The sequence below is a fragment of the Thermobia domestica genome, chromosome 8, assembly GCF_964235325.1.
Source record: "Thermobia domestica chromosome 8, izTheDome1.hap1.1, whole genome shotgun sequence".
Lineage (NCBI taxonomy): Eukaryota > Metazoa > Arthropoda > Insecta > Zygentoma > Lepismatidae > Thermobia > Thermobia domestica.
Window position 1 is genome coordinate 7,832,976 of NC_137461.1, and position 26,023 is coordinate 7,858,998.

The 26,023-nt window shown below is 37.4% G+C and overlaps 1 protein-coding gene across 4 annotated transcripts in view; it reads right to left on the reverse strand.

The window, feature by feature from the left end:
- Positions 1 to 26,023, reverse strand: part of LOC145692671 (phospholipid-transporting ATPase ABCA3-like) — a 354,108-nt gene that overhangs the window by 220,135 nt on the left and 107,950 nt on the right. For 3 of the 4 annotated variants that reach the window (XM_081768051.1, XM_081768048.1, XM_081768049.1), the window contains 2 exons: positions 16,906 to 17,061; positions 1,399 to 1,470 (listed from right to left, as the gene is read on the reverse strand). In XM_081768051.1, the coding sequence (XP_081624177.1) occupies positions 1,399 to 1,470; positions 16,906 to 17,061 (228 nt within the window). The remainder of the gene's footprint in view (positions 1 to 1,398; positions 1,471 to 16,905; positions 17,062 to 26,023) is intronic. The other variant, XM_081768050.1, reaches the window with a different exon arrangement.

Sequence of the window (26,023 nt, forward strand, 5' to 3'; positions counted from 1 at the left end):
CACAAAACACATTCGTCTTCGGTGAATCACGCACAATTTCACCGATTTGGTGAGGCTTCTCAGTTCGTCAAATACGAACATTTTGTTTATTCACTCTTCCTGTCACATGGAACGTAGCCTCATCCGTGAAACAAAGTTTCACCAAAACTCACCACCAACATTGCAAAACTCTTGAAAAGACTCACAAAATGTCTTGCGGCACGTGTGGTCATTAGGTGTTAAGTGTTGTAACAACTGCACTCGATACGGATACGTCTTTAAATGTTTACGCACTACACGCCAAACAATTGTTTGAGGCATTTGAAGCTCTTTGCTAACTCTCCTTGTTGACGTTTGTGGGCTGCGTTGAAAACTGGTTCGGACCCTTTCGACATCTGCCTCAGAAGTGGACGGCCTACCGGGCGATTTTTCTTTAGAAATGCATCCGTTCTCTTGAATTTGTCATATGGTGGATGGTTTTTGATGGTGGATCTTTATGAAATTTTGTAGAAACTCGCGTTGAACACTAACAACAGACCTACAAACGTGAAACTGTAAAACGCAAAATGCTCTTTCTGCACTATAGGCAGCCATCTTGGAACTCATCACTCTTCCACCTAGCGGGTAAATTTTAAACTACTACGCTCGTTCCAAACAAACCTTGAGGATAATACTGAACGTATTTCCGTAGAGATGTCATTGTTGATAGAGTATTATCAATTATAGAACGTTTCCCTATCGTTCACATCATTTTGAATCACGCTGTAATGTAGGAAATATTTTGGCGGAGGATCCTTATTGTATCAAAGTTCAAGATTTGCGTAGTCAAAGAGGCATTCAACAAGAAGAGCTCAGTTTGGTTTAAAACGGTGAAAGAATAAAGCTGATCATATCCTATTGGACTGTATGGCTGGAACACAATTACCTTTGAAGAACTCTCGACAAAATATGTAGAGAGATTCGAAATGTGATGTCCATGGAGATGGAAAGCACAAACTGGAAGGATAGTGTAATGAACAAGAATATTATAAAATGGGTAGGACAGAACTAGGTACTTTTAGTCAACAACATTCATAGGAACATATATCAAAATGAATGCATATTGTAAAGAAAGTGATGCTTTATTAAGTAATAGAAAAAAGGTAGAAACACAGCTGGAATAATAAGAATAAAAAAACTGGACGATAATTTTAAAAAACTGTTTTGTTTGTGCTCAAGCTTAATTAAACACGAGTCACGCGGTATCGGACACAGAAACGTTATACTTCTTCGTATGTTTAAAAGCTAATCAGAAAAGTTAAAACATGTTTCGTTTGTGCTCAAGCCTAATTAAACACGAGTCACGCGGTATCGGAATCAGAAACGTTATACTTCTTGTGTTTAAAAGCTAATCAAAAAAGTTAATAAATTTTATTTTACCAGTAACAAGTCCCAGATAGTTCTCTTAAAATCAGGATCAATGCCTGTAGTAGGCTCGTCTAAGATCATTACCTGTTGGAAAAGATTTAAATTTAATTAACTATGGTGTATTAATTGATTAGATAAGGGCATAAAGGTAAACTACAATATTTGTAGATTTCATTATTGTTTGTGCATTCAACTTTTCAGAAATCTTTATAGTATAATGCTTCTATCATGGCAACTTAGTGAAACTGATGACTGCTGAAACATGTTAATGAGCGATAGATCAATGATGGTGAGAATATGTTTTACAATTATTGTACGTAACTTAGAACTTTTTCTCTATATATTTCTATTATTTTCCCATGGTAATTTCTTCAGTAAAAATACTTTATAAAATGTTTGTATTTATATACGTCATTTAAGAAAGGAACATACACAAACACACACACACATATTTGATATATATATTTATATATATATATATATATATATATATATATATATATATATATATATATGGTATAACAAAAAGGTACGGCAAAATTTCAGGGATGCATTCCTTATGGGTAAAGTAAAAAATCTTCACATGATCATATGTCGGGAAATGCATCGTTACAGAGTTACGACCATTAAGCCGCTTCACGGTGTAAAATAGTCACATTTTGATCACCCCTCAATGTGACTCAATTTAAACCTCAATAGCTCAGTTCTTAAATAAACTACGAAGATAATTTTGGTATCAACGTGTTCAGAAGGATAAAAGTTTCATGTATGTGAGAGTACCACTGAGGACGGAAAGGGTAACTACGTGTTTTTGTCTTTGATTTTTTTTTTTTTTGCATCAGGATTTTCATTTTTTTTCAGTCTCAGTTTTCGAAGGAAATTATATTTATTTTTAGAGTGACTCCATACAAGATTTCTTCTACGAATATGGAGGAAATTGCACAAATGTTACATGATTGGAATTTGTGCTTTCCAATGATGTATTAAATATGACTCTATGATAATGAGAGAGGTCACCAGGATCCTTAACGTTAAAGTCTAAGATTTCGTTCAAATTCCTGGTTAGCGTTTAAAGGTTAATTTCCTGAATGTTGAAGTACAGCAATACTGCAAATGGGAAAGTGACTAAAGCACAACCACACTTGCTCATCAGAACCAAAACTCGGAAGAGAAACGCATAATACGGGCGTTACAACCACGAACACAAAATGTTCTACGTCATCAGAGTGAATAAATCGATGCACATATTTATTTGAAATTTCATAGAATTAAACGCAGACATAGTACCTTATGTTTAAAATGTTTAAAATGTCCACCTTCTGCGAGAATGCAAGCTTCAACGTGTCGCCGCATGGAGGCACGAACGCACTCTTAGCTCTAAAGGTGTTCCATATTCTCTGGCAACCTGAGTCTATACGAATACGGAGTTTCCACAGTATCCACAGCAGACTCGTACTGTACACCAAATACTTTATAAGCTCCCACAAATAGTAATGCAGAGGATGTATATCTGATGATTGTGGAGGCCAAACAATTGCTAATTCATACCCTTACATGTATTATGTATCATGAAATACAACATTCGGATACTCTTGCACCGTGATACAGAAACGAGGGGGGGGGCTCCGTCATACATGAAATGCACAAATGGACGCAGAGCCAGGGGCAAGTTATCCAATACATCCGGAAGGTGTATTTCCAGGAACTCTTGATGGGTGTTTCCCGTCACCTTATGCAGAATTATGTGTGACCCTAGTAAAGTGACCGCTCACACATTGAGAGTAGACTGTTGTTGCTGTCTTCTGGGACTGATCGCAAGAGGATTATCGTGCGCCCAAATATGTACATTATGGTAATTGAAGATGCCTTCTCGTGTGAACTAAGCATCATCTGTAAATACTACTGCAATGGAAAGACAAGATTAACGGCACACACCTAGAGGTCCCACTAGCAAAAGAGTAGTCGCGGAAGATGATCGGCAGCTGATAAAGACTGCACTCATTGCAATTGATCTGTATATCGATTTGATCGACGATATACACGCATATCTGTACGTAGTTGCCGACCTAATCCTCTTGTGCTGCACGTAGTACTATCCCTCACAGAATCTAAAATCTGCTCTTCTGCTTGTGAGGTCATAGCTCTTGGTCTGCACAATTTCCAGCAGTTAGCTGCGCAAAAGTTCTATGTTCACGTAAGCGGCGTGAATAATGTATTTAGTTTGTAAGTTTCAACATACGGTTATTAAAATTAAAGAATAATATTATTTAAAAAGTAGTTCACAAAATACCAAAACCACATGATACGTAATCAAATGAAGTTGAGTTCGTTTCTCTAGTCGCTGCCATATCTTAGATTTTGGGACAAATGTTATCCAGGCAACACTTTAATTAACTGGATGGCAACACTTAAAAATCTTCCGGTTCATATTTTCTTTTGTAGAATAACATTTTTTTATGATTTTGGTAAGCTGAATTTCATTATCTCCTTTCACTTATCAAAAACAAGCAAAATAAAAAGGGTAAATTTCGTATTATTATTAGTAGGCCTATGTCAGGCTCTTAAAGTCGTGGCGGTTTGATCATCTGTCTCTAGTTTCCAGATTAGGATATTATCCAAGGGATACAGATACCAACTTTTCATAATTTTTTAACGCTGAGAAATATTTATGTACCGAAAAGCCAAAATACCGAACAATGCCCAAAGCAGAAATACAAATCTTCACCGAAATGCTAAGCAAAATCGAACTACTAAATGATATCGACATATGGATTGATTCATTGAGGTTAAGATGGACGTTAACATGGAGGCTATTTGTCCTTGTAATGATCAATGTGATGAAATTTTAAAAATATAAACCATAAACAATTTTCACATTTATTGATATAAATAAAATAGAGGAAATGTAGGATATATGATAATATCAAAAGTAGACCGCTGAAATAGACGTTTATAATACGTAAGGTGTTGTAACAAATGTGAAGCTATATAGATCATTTTAAATGATCATTTTACTTAGGTGTGACATCATAAGTCATAACCAGTTTGTTCATTGAACTCCTAAGAAAATTTGCTTCAAAATAATACAACAATTGGAATATACACTGTGATTTCCATTAAATATAATGTACAATTTTTTTTTAAAAAATTAAGCTATTATTCAACACAAGCATGTAGACAAATTTAACAATGCAAGACAATTTAACAATATATGTGTAGAAATATAGACTATGAGAACAATAATATTGGAAATTGACATTATCTACGGATCAATTGTTGCGATATACACTCACTGGACAAAAAATTAGTCACCCTTGTGCAGAAGGAGAGATGAATCGTAAAGCCTGTACAGATGGCGCAGCAGTCGAGTCACGTGCACAACTGTGCGCGCACTGCCTCTACGGAACCATAAGGCAGCTTCAGTCAGTGAGACAAGTGTGTTGCAAGTGGACAGTGTCCGTCAAAATGGGTAAAAGTAACGATGTAACAGAGTGGCAAAAAGGGGCAATCGTGTTTGGCCGTGCCCATGGCCATATGGTGAGGGAAGTTGCTGGATTTGTTGGTGTTTCGCAGCGAACTGTTCAACGCGTGTACAAGCGGTGGTGTCATACACGTGGCCACGAAACATGGCGCCAGAATCGTGGTCGGAAGAAGATCATGACTGAAAGGGACCGGAGACGCGTTTCGCGGCTTGTGTATGAAAATCGGTTCCAAACCCGACAGTAATTGCTGCAGACAGTGAATGCAGGTCCATTCCAACCTGTTAGCGAAAGAACATTACGACGGGAACTGCATGCATTGAACATTTGGAGTCGGACACCTCGCAAGGGCCATTGCTCAAACAGGCACATAAAAGCTGCGCGTCTTCAATGGGCCAGAAATCACCAAACGTGGACAGTAGCTGACTGGCGGAAGGTAATGTGGTCTGACGAATCACGTTTTTGCTTGTATTCCAATGACGTACGTCGTCGAGTGCACCGAAGGCCACATGTAGCATTTCATCCTGAATGTGTGCAAATGCATGTTCAAACCGGAGGTGGGTCTGTGATGTTTTTGGGGGTGTTTTTCTTATCATGAATTGGGCCCACTTACTGAGGTCACCACTACAATGAACCAGCATGTGTATTTGAACATTCTGGATGAGCAAGTGTTGCCTTTCAGTCAACATCTTCATAATGAGTATGCTGTGGAGATTCCTATTTTTCAAGACGACAACAGCAAAGTTCATAGAGATGGAACAATTTGTGCGTGGTATGATGAACACTCCCCAACCCTCTTCCATCTAGATTGGCCTGCGAAATCACCAAACCCCATCGCGAATCTGTGGGACATGTTGGAACAGCGGGTAAAACGCCGAAATCGGCATCCACGCAGTTTGGCGGATTTGCGCGATCAAATCCTAAACGAGTGGCTTCAACTGGATGTGACATACCTACAAAGCCTTGTGGACTCGCTTCCAAACCGAATCCCGGCGGTTATCAAAACCAGAGGTGGTGTTACACGCTATTAATTACTGCTGTTCACGAATTTTTGGGGGATGACTAATTTTTTGTCCGGTGAGTGTATAAAAGAATAAGCAAATGAACATAATTACAAAAAAAACATATATAGGTTAATTTAAAATGATTAACAATTGTCGAGAAACTTTAAAACAACAGCACTTTCAAATTTTCACTGAGATGATTACAGAAAAAAGATCTCATCCAGTTCCCTACCAAATGGTAGCGTTTCTAAAACTGATGCAACGTTCCCTCTTTGTACTGCCATACTGATGCGTTGCAGTAGGAAAGAGGTTGCCCTAGCGTCTCAGGACGATAAATAAATGAGGTTCATGACTTCTTTTATAAAGTTAAGACCTTCGGAACCCCAGGAACCACCTGATTCGATAGCTGTAGTGACAAAATGATATTTGTCAAGTAAATTGCTGTACTTTTTGCGTTTTTCTCTTTCACGGCGAGCAGCCACGTTGCCAGCTTGTGCTGAAGAAGAATGTAGATTTCATGAGGCGAAGGTATCGGAACAAGTAAAATCCCATAACAGTGCATTTTCTTTCTTCCATGGTATTAGGGTCATACCATCTGGCCTCTTATCATCTGCACGACTTCATCCCAACAGTTCGCGTATAGAAGGAACGCCTGCTGAAATTAGTGCCCTCATGATGATGTCATTCACACTGGAGTTGCGTGAATGTCTATCCGCACTATTGGCACAGGAGAGTCCGTGAAGGCCCTTCTTGTTTACGACACTTCTACAGGCAGAACATCTGTGTTGCTCGCAAACATCTGCTCCCAAACGCAGTGCACTGGAATTCGAAAACTGTCATTGGGAAGATGCAGTCCTAAAGAAGGTGATGGGATAGCATGGAGCCAAGCGCATGCTTCAGGAGATGATGTAGCTAGGAGTCTGTCCTTGTCTTCTGCGTTATCGGATGACTGAAGTAGAGAAGAAAAGTGATGATTTATAATGGGATTGTCCCAAGAGGATTGTAATCCTCTCTTATCAAGATCAGGAGGATCTGATCCCACGATAAATGACCACTTTGAAATGCTGTCGTTGACATCCAAATCCGTTACAAGGCTAAGATCTTGTTGGAGAATTGTTTCGATCAACGGCTTAGCGCCATAGAATGAAAACAGAAAGGATGAAATAGCCAGGTCCATGGCGCGGCGAATGCCGAGACCTCCGTGGTTAACAGGGAGGGACGCCTGCAACCAAGAGTTATTGTTGAGTGAGCAATTCAGGATAGATTTCTGAGCGGCTTTTAAGGTGTCATAGCATTCCAGAGGATCAGCATCCCGCCAAGATGGAGCACAGCGAAGAAAGTATAGCAGCCTTGGCATGGACAATGAGGTACGTAGTAGGTAAAAGGCCGAGTGTGCTGAAATCAAGGAAAGACGTGTAAAGAAGAATTCTAATTTAGAAATTTTCTCTTTTAATTTTGTTCGTCTTGCCTCATTAGATAATGCTGCTAATCTGTCGAAATTCTTTGAACCATATAAAATATAAACAATAACAAAAAAAATGAAAAAGTAGTCAGGAATTAGCTCTTGAAATTAGGCCTTTCCCCAAGAGTTACGTACCATCCACTCAGTATTGGTTAGATAATCAACCACTTCATCAGATTTCAAAGAAACTGAAGGATTACGAACAGGTGTAGATTTTGGTCTTTTCGGGGAAAGAACCATATCACTGAGACGGTGTATATGCTGGCTAAGTTTTAGGCCAGTGACGAAATGTGGGTGGAGATTAGCAATGCGATTAGGTCGGAATTTCTGGACTTTTGTCGGAAGAAGATCAGTATCGATTTAACCTTGATACGTCTGGATTTGTACAGGTTTACAAGAATTAGCTGCAGTAGTAGCAAAAGGACCCAAAAGCGAGGAAGGAATGCTTACCTTTAAGCGTCACTTAGCATCGACAGCAGAGATCTTTTCAACAACCATTATATCTTTAATACGTTTGTCACGTTTGAAAGCTGCACAGACCCCAGACCAAGAAGAATGCTTGCCCCTTCAATTAGTACAAAAGAGCTTGGTAGCTGTACAGGATTATGCACCATGACGAACCTCAACACAATGTGCGCAAAGAGCAGCCCTCGCATTACTGGCGTCTACAGGCTACAGGTATCATGATACTTGGTAAAGGTGGGCCAGAACACCAGGTTAGAGTTGCAGTACCCATAAACAGTTGGTATTAAATATTTATCTATAAATAGAAAATTGTGTGAACGCCGCAATTTCACATCGAGACGCTTGCGAGGAGAACTTACAACTACTCCGCTCCTATCCCTTAAGCACGCCCTCGCTGTAAGATCAGCGTGAATCCGATGTGGTCAAGGGAAATGGAGATCCAACAAAACCACTGGCGTTGAAAGAAATACGTGGCCCTTTCGAACGAAAACAATTGAACAAAAAAACGACCTGGCGAACAAAAAGATAGAACTTAACAGCCCAAAATAGAACAAAATTTCGAATTTTCCTTTTCGTAAATTAATTTAGTTTTTTATGTTTTGGCGTTTTTCTTGTATTTTTTTATACTTAGAGATTTGGACTTCGGGCAACACAAACGCAGGACGCTTAGAACAGCAGGCCGCGGTGGGTGCACATCCATCCAGATGGAGGAAGACGTCCGATGACCATTCATTTCCCAAGACTCCCACCAATCACTCGCGAGTCCGGTAACGGTATTCTTGACTGAGACATGCAAATGAGGGGTGATATATGAATCAATAATGAAGGCGTCCTTTTAGCTCCACACGCTTCTCGAGGATAACGGTCCGATACATGGAGGGGGACAAGGGCAACAAAGAATTCTCCGACCCTGCAATAAAGTATATGAAACTGGAGAGTGTCAAAATACTTCCTGAGGACTACCAATGGCTAAGTCCTAATGGAAATAATGATACCAATAGCTAAGTACGGAAACCCGGGGAAATGTGTGGATTATAGACCTATTAGTCCCATATTTGTAGAAAAATGTTTGCTTTTAATACTGAACAATGTGTTGTTTGGAAGAACAAATAAAAAAGTTCCGAAGGGACAGTTTGGGTTGAGGAGAGGTAAGGGCACAAGAGATGCAATTATATTAAAAGGGTGATGGGCAAACGGTTTATAGAAAAAAAAGAGAGATGTATGTTGCGTTTATTGGTATAGAAATGGCTTTGACCGCGTGAATTGGGAAGTGTTCGGAGTTCTAAAGAAGATTAGGTTCCAATGGAACAATCGGAATCATAAAGAGCTCAAATATCGACCATTAAATAAATGCTAGAATAGAAGAGGAAAGTACTGCGGAGAGTACACTTAGAAAGTAGTTCAACATGGATGTTATCTCTTGCAATGATTATTTAATATCTATCTAGAAGAGATAGTTAAGAGGGTACACTTGACGAATACGGAATTTCGATAGGGGATAAAATGATTAAGTGTATACGGTTTGCAGATATAGCGCTTTTTCCCGAATTTGAAAACAAAATCGACAACATGTTAGAAAATTTTAGAAATGGCTATGAAGAATATGGGATGAACATGAATGTTAGAAAGATAAGTATGACGATTGGATCCAATCGGTTGGTGTCAAACATTGAAGCACGAGGGAGAACCCAGAACCGACGACTACTTATCAACAGTCTCGGACTGAGGGGTATAGGGCCCCGGCAGGAGCCTCACTTAGAGGGCCCCATCTTCCCATCCCATGTAGCATATAGGATCCTTACAAAGAATATAAAATTGCATCTTATTAATTTCATGCGATCAAGGAGGGGAGAAGAATATTCTTCATCAAGCTGTCAGTTTCATTTAGGTGTGGCAATGGGACTTCAGGCTGGGACCTGTTCTGTTTCTTTATGGTGTTCAAATAACTTGTCAAACGACTAAAAAGAGCCCTAGCAGAACTATTTTCGGCTTTAATGGTTCAGATATACGCATTTAGACAGTATTATGCTGCGGCCCCGTTCTTTATATTTTTGAAATATATTCTTACTAGACCATAAACAAAGGGCCCCAACAGGACTTCATAATCCTGTTAGTTTCATCCGAATAATGGGACCACGCGACTATATTCAATACTGGGGGCCACGGAACTCTGAAAATGGGACAAACTACAACGAGTAACTTATGTTCCAACACAGCAGACAATTTTTATCTCAATTTCATATTATTCAATATATATATATATATATATATATATATATATATATATATATATATATATATATATATATATATATACTGGAAAGGGCCCCGGCAATGATCTCTCCCTCCTTCCCTGGCCAGTTCAGCTTATCAATGCATGGATATCGTTATTACTGATGATATGACGTGCAAACGTGAAACAAAAGTAACGATAGAAATAACGGAAGAAGCCCTTAGGAGGAAGAAAAGTCTATTTTGTAGTGCCTTGAATAAAGAGTTGAGAAAAGGACTCATAAAATACTTCGTAGAAGTATTGTGTTGCATGGGGCAGAAACATAGACGTTACGGAAAATTGATGAAAAACATTTGGAGGCTTTAAAAGTGTGGATGTAGAGAGGAATGACGAGAATTAACATGCTAGAGTGGAAAACGAATGATAAAGTGTTAGAAATAGTGAGGATAAAAATAACAATTTTACGAGGTAGATATGAGGGGTCTTGTATCAAAACCTTCAATATCTACTTTTTACTTCCACTACTATATCCTACGTATATTGTCTAAAAAAAGCATTAGTGTTCAGAGCTGGATTTTGTGCGTGCGAACATTTTTGTAGGTAACTATCAACAGAATTCATTGTTGAAAGAACAAAATTAATGTCGCTGATTATAACAGACCGACCACATGTTTTTCGCTTTTTCTCAAAAAGTTAAAAAAAAAAAAAGAAATGGATATGGTAGGTTTTGATACTAGATCCCTCATACTATTAAGAAGAGGAAGAGAAACTGGTTGTGATACTTCGTTATCATAAGGGACGTGACGAAGAGTATGGTAGCAGAAAGAGAGCGAGATGGCAAAGGAGGATACGATTGATGGATGATATAAATACAGAAATATCGTACGTGAAGACAAACAGGTTCGCGGAAGGCCGTCGAACATGGAAGCATCGCAGTTGCGGTAATTGACCTATGATGGTTATACCTTACCATAATAATTGTATGAGAGCTAGAAACTGTTTCTTATATGAATTCAGTCTCCAAAAAATCTAACTTCCACTTTAACTCTTCACACCAACTGAAAACCTATACAGCTATTACTTCCTACTTAAGGGTTTATTTAATTGATTTGATACTCTAAAGTACTTGTACAGTCACGAACATTAATAAATGGAGGTTGGAGCCATAAGAAACAATGGCTTCAGCCTCCATTTATTAATGTTCGTGACTGTCCAACAGCAAACAACATTCACTAGTTTCTTAATCGCTCAGTTTATGGTTTGAGCTCATGAAATTTCGAGATATGGACAGGAAGAAAGGTCATGTGTGGCAATGTTACATGCAAAATTATAAAGATAGGAAAGTATCTTTCAAATATTGTAAACATACATATTTATGCGCAAATGTTGACAAAATGTTGGGACATGTGTCTTCTGGCAGTTACCCAGCCTAATTTGTTTATAACACTTAAAAATTTAATATGTTTATAATATCAGTAGTAGAGTCAAGTTTAGAAAATCCACTTACATGAAAATTTAAATTGTTTAGCGGTTTAAAAGTATGTGGACTTACTATACCATTTTTGAAACATACTTACTTTCATAGAACATATTGTAAATAAATATCCATTTATGCGTACTCTCTAAATATAATAAAATACTAATAGAATAACATAACATCGTTCACAATATACATTTTAAAATCTCCTCTGGGAACAACAGTAATAATATAGTGTGGTATAAAAACGAATTTAACTTTGAAATTATAATATAGTAATAGAATGCAATTTTCTTTGTGATTGTACATAAATTCTTGGAAAACTCCCATTTTTGGGAATCTTCCCGTGAATATTCCCAGGGAATATTCGCAAAAAATATCTTCCCGGGAATTTACCAGTCACTCAGAGTGACTGTACAACTGAAGCTTTCTTAGCTGCTCTAAGAAGATTTGTTGCTCGTAGGGGAAAAGCAACAGATATATTTAATAACTGTTCCACAAAATTTGTCAAAGCAAATAAGGAGTTAAAAGACTTTGTTACGTTGCTGAAATCTGATCATCATATGGTAATTTACTGGTACTTGATCATATGGAGATTATTCCAGAAAGTGAAATACTGAAACCAAACAGTGAAGTGTGTTATTTACCTGATCACGCAGTGTTAAAAGATTCAAGTTCTACAACGAATCTGAGAGTAGTTTTTGATGGTAGTTGTAAAACTTCATCTAATGTGACATTGAATGATAAGTTACTTGTCGGACCTAGGTTGCAGTGTGACTTAATTCCATTACTTGTGCGTTTTAAACAACTAATGTGGGGGGGGGGCACAAATTATTTTTGCTATATTTTCTAACATTTCTAATTGCATAAAATATCTTAAAAAAATGATATTGCCAAGCTTGACCTCATTAATCAAAAAAAGTACTTGCTTAGTTTTTAGTGTTTTGTTTTTCTATTTATAAATAAAGTTTTGTGGGCCTCAGAGGCCCCCCCTAGTAGTACTAAGGGGCTATTCACCGCATACACTAACTATTATATTCCAGTGTTTTGGTTACTTATAAAAATTATTATACATATTTTTTCTGATTATTTTTGGCTCCTAAATATTTTATTTTCTATTAGTTTATTCCTTCAAACCTGCTACACCCACCCACCCACCCACACACACACACACACACACACATATATATATATATATATATATATATATATATATATATATATATATATATATAGAGAGAGAGAGAGAGAGAGAGAGAGAGAGAGAGAGAGAGAGAGAGAGAGAGGAAAGAAAGAGAGAGAATCAAGTTTCAATAGTTTCAATAGTGATGGAAAGGAACTGTGACTACTTGCAGTGAATCCCTTGTAATATTCATGATGCTGAAGTGGTGTTAGTTTACAAAACTGACACACAAGTCATGGCTTGTTTGCTTACGTCTTACATGTTAATTCCGTAGGTGCAAAAACCTGACGTTCTACTACTAGAAAAATTGTAATTTTTGTTGGGTTGGCAACACTGCTTCTCTGGTGACATCCCCTATAATGTCTAATAAACGTCCCTCACACTGTCCATCTTTTCGTGGAAACAAAATTTGAAGGAATTTCGCCATTCCAAGGATAACCGGGATGGAATTACACAAGATTAATCCTGAATTCATTGGAATACTGAAGTATACCTCACTCATACCCATTCTACCCCACTTTACTACACCACCACCAAAATGCTTTTAGAAGCCACTTTTGTACACAAACAACACTGTACTAAGTTGCTATTGATCTGTTTGGTAGTTTTTCTACACAAACAAATAAAATAAATATGTCATAGTTACTCACATAAATAAAAATATGGTAACTTAAACAATTACACAGCTGTAGTTGGCAACACTGTACTTAGAAACCTAGTAGTAATAGAAAATAATAATATATGATGTCTTAGATATCCCAAGTTCATATCAGACAAGATAAATTATTTTCCGTGAGAAATAATGACCTTTAAGCTGTGGACCTCAGAGGCCCCCCTTGGTGTTCCATGTAACACAAAAATACCTTGGTGTTCCTAGGGTTAAGGGTTACAGGCTTGTGACGGTAACTTATGGTACAGCTTCAGCACCATATTTAGCAGTGAAAAGTTTGCAACAGCTAGCGAAATATAAAGAAGAATCATTTCCTATTGCAGCGGTTGTAGTAATGCAAGAGTTTTTTTTTTTTTTCTTTTTTTTTTTAGAATTAATTAGTGGTACCAACTCAGTTAGTGAAGCATATCAGTTACAAGAACAACTCAGTGCATTATTGCAGAAATTAGGTTTTGACTGAGAAAGTGGGCATCCAACAGTCCCAACGTTTTGGACTCCGTAACTTCTCATTTGAAACATGACAAGTAGTTTAGATTTTGATAGTGGCAATTCAGTGAAAATGTTAGGAATTCAGTGGTATCCATCAAATGATGTATTTTCGTATTGTCAATCTTGTGTCAGTTAAGTCGGTTGTAACTAAGCGTGATATTTTTTCAGAAAGTGCAAATGTGTCCGGTCCATTAGGTTTGATTTCTCCAACTACTATTATTTCGAAAATATTATTGCAAGAAATGTGGAAACTAAATTTAGAATGGGACATTGCAGTTTCTCAATAGATTTTGAGGAAATGGAGGAATTACTACTTAGAACTTTCTTTATTGAAAAACATCAAAATCAAGAGCTGTATCAGTGTCACTCAAGATACGAGAACAGAGTTAATAGGATTTTGTGATTCTTCCGAAAAGGCCTATTGTGGAGGTATATATGAAGTCTGTATCTCAAGACCGCCAAGTGAGTTTGAGCACTGTTATGGGAAAACGAAGATTGCTCCAACCAAACAAGTGTCTTCGTCATGATTAGAGCTCTGTGGTGCCTTGCTATTAGCTAAAATCATGAATCTCATATTAAATTCATTACCTTTGGAAGTGTATGATGTAATTGCCTATTCTGACTCTACTGTTGCGTTATCATGACTGAATGCTTCCTTTCGGACTTATACGCTGCCGAAAAGATAAAAAAAAATGAACCTTAAAGGCCCATAGCTCCAAAACTAAGGGACCTACCGTAGTCGGATCAAGACTTCACTTAAGAACTAATAATGAAACAAGTTTCGTTACGGGCATATAATTTGAAGTACTCATAAACTACCTCTATAAAATTGTTGCGGAAGTATCACAGGATTCTGAAACATGGATATTTGAATAGGGCATATACTAGTTCCTAAGTCAGGTCTTAACCCGACTACGATCCCTTAGTTTTGGAGCTATGGACCTTTAAAGTTCATTTTTTTAATCTTTTCAGCAGCGTATAACTCTGAAACAAAGCATTTGTGCACCCAGGTTGGTCTATACTCTTTGTCTTATTTTGGTGTCAGGAATCACCTGGTAAACGTTGTCGGTGTTGTTTAGAAACACTCTGTGTATATATATGCATGTGTGTGGGAGGGGGACGGAGACGTATATGAAACTTTGCACCAATCTCAGACATTTTCCCCAGGATCCCCTTTCGGTAAGTTCCTGTGTAAGTGAAATATAAATTTTGTGTTAACTGGTGGAATTTGCTAGTATTAAGGGCGGCAGCTAGGGACACATTTGGTCCCTGGATCCCTGCTTCAGGAATTATGGTCCTTGGCCCAGCGGTACAAAAATAATGACCTAGAGGTACTTAGGACCACCCTATCTAGATTTTGGCAGAGTACCTTGACCCACCCCTAAATGTTGGCAGTGGTATATAGGACCACCACCTTTTTAATTGAGGGCAGTAATGGTTAGGGTAATTTGGAAATTTATACCCATAAAAGGAAACAAATCGACTCCCTCGGGATAACAAATATAGGCATCACGTAGGCCAGAAGGGCCGGGCGTGGCCTAGGGGTGCCGGGCGCAGGGAGCGCAAAAGTTAAAATCAAATACCGCAAGGTGGGCTATACATACACCTGTACTCCAACAATATAAGTAAGAAAGGGGATAGCAATCTCCAAATTTTATACGCATAAAAGAGAACGAAATAGACCCTAGGTAGGACTACACCATAAAGGCGGAGCATAAAATAACGCGACCCAAAGAAAAGTGGCATAAGACCACGTAACCGTTGACGTCATACCAGGGGCGAAGCTAAGGTGAGCGCCTGGGCGCAGGGGGCACCACGTTCCAGGTGGCCCAAAAATTTCGGTCATCTGCCGCAATTACTACTTTGCTATAGCAATTATATTTTCTTTGTTATATTATTGACACTATTCATGTTAGTGGTTTGCTTCGAATTTACTTATTTTCGCAAATATTCAAGGAAAATATCCAGCATGTATTTATCAATAACTTTTGCCTATATGTTAATACTTTGCCACAACACTTTACACTTATAAAATGAAAACTCTTTGGTGGGAGTTGAAGTGCACGCTCTTTCACAAAAGTATATGTAGTTGTCTTCTGAAAAGAACGTATGCATAACGTTCGATTAAAAAAAAACAGTAGTTCTCTTTCCAATTAGTTAACATTTAATATTAATTATCTCTACGTTTTCTACGTTTTAGTTTAGTTACCTATAATTTCCTTTACTCATGTCTACTGTCAAGAATCCTAAGTTATATTTCCTAAATGATGAATAGCTGATAGTTCATCTAATAACTAACTGTCTCAAATATAGACTTTAGTTTTTTCTTAATAATATTATGAGAGAACTGATGTTTGGTCACTTCTTCGTGATGTTTTATATATATATATATATATATATATATATATATATATATATATAGGGTGTTTCAAAACAACACCGACAACGTTTGGGAGTCTAGACCAAGCAGGGTACACAAATGCTTCCTTTCGGAGTTATAGGCTCCCGAAAACATGAAGAAAGGAACTTTAAAAGCCCATAGCTCAAATACTATGGGGCATACCGTAGTCGGGTCAAGACTTCACTTAGAAACTAGTATGTGCCCTATCCAAATATCCACGTGTCGGAATCCTGTGGTACTTTCGCAACAATTCTTATAGAGAGAGTTTGGCTACGGGCATATAATCTGAAGTACTAAAAAAACTACCTCCATAAAAATTGGTGCGGAAGTATAACAGGGTTCTGAAACATGGATATTTGGATAGAGCAAACACTAGTTTCTAAATAAAGTCTTGGCCTGACTGCGGTAAGTACCATAATTTTGAAGCTATGGACCACTAAATTTATTTTTTTTTTCGTGTTTTTGGGAGCCTGTAACTCCGAAAAGAAGCACCCAGGATGGTCTATCCTTTTTGTCTTATTTTGGTGTCAGAAATCACTTCCCAGAAGTTGTTGGTGTTGTTTTGAAACACCGTGTATATATGTAAACCCCTAATTATGATTATCTATTTTGAAGAACAATATTTTATATGCTAGTTTCATAGTTGTAAGACTAACCTCCGTCCCAGCAATTAGTGCAATTGCTAGTGATAGCTTCCTCTTTGTACCTCCTGATAATTTCTTTGGTATCCTGTCTTTGGCCTCCTCCATCCGAAATTGTTGTATTCGTGCTTCTGCTATTTGCTTGCACTCAGATTTAGGTAATCCTCTTAGCTTTAAAATATCAACGTTAAAATAATATATCAGTTCTTGATTCACTTTCAGTACCTACGTGCTTAGCATTAACGAAAAATAAATAGACATGGGAACTTTTAAAATCCAATTAATATAATACTGATCGCCATAAATTAGCAAGCACTGTAACTGAGTAAAACGTTTAGAGAGACGCTTGGAAAACTAGATGAACTCTTTCATAATTGATGATGATTATTGTCATCCTATGAATAATATTTAATACTGAGGCTTAACCTGAGAATCGATCCCGTGATAAGGGACATCGGAACCGGGGGTCAAGGGGGCAGCTGCCTCCCTGAAATTTTCATGGAGAGCATTATACTCATTTTGACCCTCAACTTTCAGACTGTAAAAACATCATACAAGAGTGATTATATGAACTATTTTTTTAATGATAATGTCAAAAACAATCTCTATTCCAGATTCATTCTTCTCTTTGAAACAAGGGATGGACGCCTTTTCTAACCCGATCTTAGACAGAAAGATTTAGGAAAAAACAATTGACAAATCTATGTCCATTGATGTACATTCTCAAAACACTGCAGATTCTTTAAGAATTGTTATTTAAGTAATCGTAGGTCTGCAATATGAAGCGAATCGTCAAGCGGGATTTTAAACTTTAAAGAAGATAATATTTAAAGGCATAACAGGATTTAAATATATTTACTATAAATTTAAATTATACTTACAAACAATATACAGAGTACAGTAAGTTTTATAGTGAGGAACGTTCTTGCTTGAAGAAGGGGAAGGGTGGGGACACGTTCACAAACGTCAGCAAGTACGCTTCCAACAGGGATGTATGCAGGAGTGGATCCTGGGGGCCAGGACCTCCCCGAAATCCGACTTTTCTGTATATTTAATTAATATAATCTATCCTTGTGTTGGATTTTGGCTCTCGTAAACGTTTGGACCCCTTCTGAAATAAAATCCTACGTACGTCCCTAAGTTCCGAAGAGAATTTACAGCGAAAAGGTTTGTTTTCGTGAAAGGTGGCAGGCGGGCTTACGCGTGTTTCAAGTCCCGTTCTTCTGTGAAAACATTTACTGTGAACATTACGTCAACATCGTAATATTCGTAATGATATTTCCTGACCCTTTATGTGAATGTGAACCCTTCTTTATACATCAACAAAGAAAGTTTCGAAAAGTACAAATTTTATGAAAAACTTCACCAACAACCACTGTTAGCATGGATACCGAAAGTTCACAACAAAATGCATTTCGGAATTCTCCGCAATGCGCCTCATTTGAAGTACAGGATTCTACGAGCACCTCCAAGCATAAAATTGAGTAAAGCATCAGGCAAATTGCAACAAATTTCCCCCAACACTCCCACATAGGACTTGCCTAAAGAACTTGATGAAAGATCTTGTGTAACCGATCACGGGAAAAAGTTTGAAATTCCTCTTTTAGAAAATGAAACTCAGCCAACTAAGGATTTCAATTTTTCACGAACTGCACGCTGATCTTGTCGCGAGTTATGGTTTCATACATTGCCTGGTTGCATTATAATACAGTTAGAAATTATGTTTTGTGTTTTGATTGTATACGGCATATCATTTGACAGGTAATATGCTGGTGCAAGGAAGGGAGCGGAATTGACTTTTCTCGCCGTAGGGTTCAAGAACTTGAGAAAGGCCATAGACAAATTCAGAGCACATTAGAAAAGCGAACTCCATTGTCCGGATAATATCAATGTGGGTATTTTCAACACAGTTAAAATATGTATATAAAATGGTAAAAAGTGTAGTTACAAATAACCAATTTTTTGTAAGTATTACAATTTTTATTATTTTAATTGTTTTAAACTGCGATTTATGTGGTTGAAAATGTCTGCACCAAAATCCAGCACAAAAGTGGCACTGGATTAATTAATTTTAAAGATGTAAACCGAAATGCTTCTCGCAGCTGGAAATTTTACCCTCACGAAACTGTTTACAGTTGTATTATTATTATTATTATTATTATTATTATTATTATTATTATTATTATTATTATTATTATTATTATTATTATTATAATTCAACCAAATGCAATTATTGTTACATTACGAACATATATTCATATTATCTTACGTATGTTACATTATCTCGTCTATTTTCAAAACAGTAGTTCAAAATCAGTTTGTCCCCCCAGCTGAAAAATACTTCCGACGCCATTGCCCGTGATTATAGGTGCTCAGTCTATTCACATCTTAAATTGATTTCTCACAAAAGATTATTGCAAGAGATAGAGATAACCATGAATTGAAGAAAGTAGAAAACTGATAATTGAGTGATAAAGAGGTTCTAATATAATTACTTGCCGTTATAACATGTATAAAGGCTGTGCTTAAAATACGAAGTATTTACATTGTGATCCTTGTGGTTATGAAGTAAACCTCGAAGTCTGTGCCTCTTCTTGGCTTACGTAATGTACAGTACATACTGTTCTGTGCTACTGTGCGAGTATGATCAGGGCACAGTGAGAATAGTGTATTCTTTGGAACAAGACGAGTTTGTCGTTAAAAGTTTTGGAGAAAGGAATTTGTTGCTACGCACAGAGCACTCAGAAACAAATTTGCTTCACGTTTTGCCTCAGACAGAAACATAATGTGGTCGCTAGTAAAAAAATGGAATAAACATGATTGCTTCTGAGTGAGACAGGGACGCATCGGACCCCGCAGGCGGCTGTTTGGAAGATGTCAGTTATCGACTCCTTAGGTCGCCCAAGAAATCTCTCCGACGTTTGTGGCAAGAAACCGGCTATAGCTATACACCGGATATAGCTGTGATTTATGAGTGTTACTACTAACACTTAATTGTATTCTGAATAACACTTAATTTGTATTCTGCAGTTTAGGTTAAAAAATCCAAACCTCATTCCAATTGTAGGGTATACTGGCGAAAATTTGCTGTTTTTCTTGAGGCGTGATCGATATTACCCCGGATGAATTTAAACCAGTACACATAATTACATAACTCTCCCATCCTTACTTGATCATTTGCCACAAACCGCATGAAAATCAGATTTCAATTAGAAATTCTAAACCCAAATTAAATCCGTGAGTTTTAAAAGAATCACTCTGTACTACCCAACAATACTTTTAACTACTTGAACACTCAGAATTCCCACTCAATTCTCATTTGAACATTCAGAAGTTTCAGACAAAGCTGAACCTTCTCACTGAGTGTTGGTACGGAAAAGTGTAGAATTTTTCTTGACTACTTATATTTTGAATAATACTTACGGGACACCTGGGTCAGTTTTGCTTTAAAACGGGACATTTAGGCGTACCGTTTGAGAATAAGAAAAAACGGGACAACAGTTGAAGGCAAGGGACTGCCCGGTTAAAACACATAATAATAATAATAATAATAATAATAATAATAATAATAATAATAATAATAATACACATTGCGGTTTTGTCTTTTGTCGGTTCGCCAAGAGAATCAAATGTAAGCGTGCGATAGCATCGCAAATAAAACAATTGAAAGTTATATTAAAGTAATGTACAATAAGAATATTGGTGAAGGCTACAAGCATATTGTTTGAAATGCCGGGATTTTTTTCAAGAGGTCTCAGCCTTACCACGGACCGCCTAAGCAAGGGATTTTCCAAGTCTGTATTTGTTGAATATTAGCTTGTAACATCATGTAACCCCACGTTTGTCATGCTTTTTAGTCTAGGAGACTTATTGGCTGCTAAAATACCGCTCGAGTTATTTTTCCTAAGAAGCAAGTAGATGTGGGATGGTGCCTTTACAGCAGGCCAAGCGGTTGTTTCTAATTCTTTCCCTGCATTATATTGAGCGTAAAGAATGCAATCTCTCTGGACTTGAGATAGTATATTTAGGGAGCAGAATCTATCACGCAAATATAATTAGGAATAGGGAAATAATTGATCAAAGGAAATGACTTCTGCTACAAATTATTTTAGAAATTACTGTATATAAAACACAAATTCAAAAACATTTATGTATTACGTATAGATGAAAACGACGTTATTTTAAATTAGCCCTAATGCGAAATGAAATTCTCTCCCCTCCTCTCGTATGGACACCAATGTCATATTTATATACAAAATATTACTTCAATAAAATATCAGAATTCGATAAACTCGACGTAGGTATAAAATTGAAATAAACTTCCAATTTCTGTTTTTAAAAATGGCAAATTTCCAATTCAAAATGTTGACAAAATTATTGATACATAAGTATATGTTTTACAGCGTATTGGAATAGACCAAGGATATTGGTTCATATATCAAACATATGAACATTGTTTTTACTATTAACATAAGGTAGAAAATAAATAAATAAAAATTTTCCAGCCTTACTTACCCCTTTAGATAAAAGGAACAACTGAATGAATTAAAAGGGAATTATTATGAACAGTGCTGGGATGAGAGTGTAGGAACACTCTGAATAAACACATGGATACCGTGTTGTCCGTCATAAATTCGCATCGCCTGGGATCGAACCAGGCTCCTTTCACACCAGATGTGAATACTCTACCACAGAGCCACCTTATCCCCTCCCTCAGAATCAATATGAAATCATTATATGATATACCTAGGAATAAGGTATTGATAAGTACTGAGGAGGTGTTTACACCACTTACACAAAACTAATCGTGGGTACGCTATTTATAATAAAACGCAAACAAATGAAAATATTTTTAAGAGTAACAAGAAAACTAATCGTTCTGAGGGAAATTGGCAGGCTACTAGTCCCGCCAAATAGCAGAATATTAGATATTTGTTTTGCCGTGAGCCCATGTACATTCATTTATTAATATTTCTGTTTGAATCACTCGGTGACAAGTAAGTTTCTCTCAATAAAAGGTGGGAACGAACGAGTAGAAGGCAAGATCAATGGTCTTTGGGGACATTGGGTTATTACACATGTTCACCACCCGCTTCCAAACGAATTCATACAATTCAAGAGGCCCAAAATACTGACTCTTCAAAGAGAGAGAAAAATGGAAAAAGACGCTACATGACTTGCCATAAATATGTCGGAGTGCTTTTAGAGCGATGTGAATGATGCAGAAAAGACGACCAGATGAATTCGGTTTACCAATTCTGTGGGCGAAGAACCGTTTGTCGTCTTGACTAAAAGGGAGTTGTCACGTTAGAAAAACATTTTTTTCCATCCTGCAAGGAGTTGAACAGAGGCAACTTTCTGGGACGTCTTGCTTGCTACCTGCTTTCGCCCTCCCGCTGACATAAAGGAAAAACAGTTTCGCCGCTTCCGAAACAACGGATTCTTTGAACAGGGAGGGAGAGTGCGCCAAAGTACAAGTTTTTAATGAGCAGGTTCACTGTTTGTCCAGTAGAGTGCAGTGCTGCATAGGTGTAAATACCTTTGTTGCTTTCAAGAAGTTGTAATATGTACACAGTAAATAGAGAGATTGGATTTCAAGATTTTTTTAATGACAGCTACAAGTTCTTGTAAAGTGACAAGGACTCTTTTGAAAGGGAATCTTTGTTTCTCTCTCCGTTTCACCCTCAGGCTTTGAAAGGGCTTTTATAAAGTTTTTTCTCGACATAATGACATTATTATCAATGATACAAATAATAATAATATTAGAACAAGATGTATAAACATATTAGAATATTAAATATCATATCATCTTTTTACTGGTTGACTGCCGGCCTCGGTCGTCGAGAAGTCTAGGAGGCAAGGAACGACATCGTTCAGGAGGCTCTGGGTTTGAGTTTCGGAGAAGTATTCGGACTCGAGCCAAAAAAATGTTAAAAGTTATATGGTGCCAGTCAAACTTGCCCAAATTTGAACAGCCCGGGTTTAAGGTGTCAATGACTCGAGCCTCTTGGTTCATAGCTCATTCACTATCGGGCCGGATCGAGAAGTGAGCCGAATCAACAGCTCACCCAACCGAGTCGGATCGATCCCTTAAAAGTGATCTCAAAACTTTGCTGTCAAAAACTTTTAATGTACTGTCTTGTATTAACGTAAGAGTCCATGTGTCGCACTCACATAGCACTACAGGCAAAATAATTGTGTTATAATTTTTGTCTTTAAATTCTTAGATAGTACATTGATTTGTTAACATTTTCATTGGAGAAAAGATATACCAATGACAATTAACCCACATTTTCTTTAGTGCTATTGGACTCTTTGTTGAAAATATCAGTAAAAACATTTAATCAGTATCAATTTGGGAAACAACGACACACTGAGGTTCTCTCAGGCTTTACAGCATAAGCGTGAACCTTCATAAATGATCATAAATGAATTTAACTAGAAATTGCGTAATTTTGAATAACATAGGCACTTTAAAAGCAAAATGATAAAATATGTCATTGATATCAAAACATAATTTGACAGAAACATGAAATATATTGTCTAGATTTCAATGTTGGTTAAGTTATTTTTAAAATATAACGCATTACTTTGTCATCAACTTTTCATTATATACAGGATGGCTCAAAAGTAGGTATACACACCTTGCATTGAACAAGTATATGAGTTTATTTGCTTCGGCTCTTCCGAGCTTAAGATATAAGTAGAAACCTATTAAGAACGAACAATAAAGAAACTAAGTCTACCTGATGGATAACAATAAGAAATTAAACAGGGTGTTTCAAAACAACACCGACAACGTTTGCGAGGTGATTCCTGACACTAAGACAAGACAAAAAGTATAGATCAACTTGGGTGCACAATTGCTTCCTTTCGGAGTTATAGGCTGCCGAAATCATTAAAAATGGAACTTTAAAGTGCCATAGTTCCGAAATTATGGAACCTACCGTACTCGATCAAGACTTCACTTAAGAACCAGTATTCCCTATCAAAATATCCATATTTCACAACCCTGCGATACTTCCGCAACAGCTTTTAAAGAGGTAGTTGGTGAATACTTCAAACTATATGCCCGTAGCCAAACTTCCTCTATAAAAACAGTTGCGGAAGTACCACAGGATTTTGAAACATGGATTTTTCGATCGGGCACAGAATACTTTCTAAGTGAAGTCTTGTTCCGACTTCGATAAGTCCCATAGTTTTGGAGCTGTGGATCTTTAAAGTTCAATTTGTGGTGATTTCGACAGCTTATAATTCCTAAAGGAAGCATTTGTGCATCCAAATTGGTCTATATTTTTGTCTTATCTTGGTGTCAGGAATCACCTCCCAAACGTTGTCGGTGTTGTTTTGAAACACCCTGTATAAAATGCAATCAGCTGATCAGTAAAAGACAATATACCTACTTTTTGGCCACCCTGTACAGTATATGACGCAAGTTGATAGTTGTTACTACTATAACTCACACTCAAGTAACGCTACCAAATGACGAATATACTTGCCTTCTATATATGCGGGATTTCTTTAAACGACAATCCAGATTCAAGAAACCCATTTAGCCGGATATACAGTAACTTCCTAAAAGCAATATCTGAACTCTAGTGAACAAAATTCGATCCATTTGATACTTTTTTTATGATCTGTGCCGACTCTAATGGTGCAATTGGTTTAAATGGGTCAGCTCACGGCTTGTTCACCACAGAGCTGAGATCAGAATGATCGCTCACATGTCACATCTATCGAGTTGATGCTTCACCTCAAGCGAGCCGGCTCGACCGATCACTCATTCTAACCTAGCCGGCTCGAGAAGATAGCTCACTTGAGCCGAATCGAACCGAGTTGATTGCTCACCCTAACCGTGCGACTCGAGCTGATCGCTCATCTAATAAAGCCGGCTGGAGCTGTTCACTCAGTTGAACGACCCGAGTCAGTTGACATCACTACCTGGGTTGGAAATCTGTTTGGGTTTAAAAATTCGACCGTGCAACGTGCAAGTCTCAGCCTTGATGGTAAGAACTGCAATATTCGTTATTGTGCTCACAATATTTGAGGCTGTCTCGTTATGTAAATCTAATGTCATCTCGTTATCAAGACGAGACGAGATGCGAGTAGTGTCCCCTTTCATGAGCAACAATAAAGTGTTCCAAATCATTGCTAACATTTCTCATGGCTTTCAGTTTCTGGTCTAATCAGGCCCTGATTTCAAAACGAGTCAGAACGAGCTGAACGAGCGAGCCATTTATCAAACTCGACGCGACTCGAAACTCGACATCAAAAGTAGTGACTCGGCTCGGAACTCGACTAGAGAAAATTAAATTTGACTCGACTCGAATTCTTGTCCAGTTTCGAACCGAGTCGAGTTTTAGCTCGACTCGTGCCCATCCCTACTGCTTAGGCCACAAAGTAATTCTTTATGTGAATAAACTATTGCAAAAAAATCATGCGTGATATTACATGCAGAAAAAAGTAAAGGCATGGTAAACACGCGAAGAAAGTAGGTGCATGACGATGGTCATCGCCCCCCACAAAAAAAAATAAATGTTTAGATATGTTTGATGCTTGATCTCAAAAACTACGCGTGGTTCAGTAATTAGGCCCGCTTTTGTTTGTGTTCAATTGTGCAAAGGCTTGCGAGTGGCCTTTGTTCCATCTTTCTGGCTTCATGATCATTGCCACGTCTATATGGTAAGGGGTTAGCTTCCGCTTGCTCCCACGACACCCGTCGTCGCACTGGAGAGCAGTATTAAGACAATTAACGTATCAGCAAAGTATCATTAAAATCCAATGCCAGTTACGGAAGTTAATGTGTTCACAAGATTGAGTTACATCTGTCTATCCTATCCCGTTGAAAATGGTGTATTTATGGAAAATATTTAAAATGATTGTTGTTTCCATTCTCTTCTATAGCATTATAGCAATAGATTTAGTAGCTGTAATTACAACTGTTACAATAATTACACGATTTAAGCAGCGTTGCAAACTTCAGCAATGTTTATCATATCTCCGGAACGGTTTGAGATATCGAAGTGTTGTAAACGACAAAATAATTTATACATCCATTATAAACCATACAAGTAACTAGATATGACACTTATATAAGCATTTTTTTTTTTTCGAAATAAAGGCTTTCAATAAA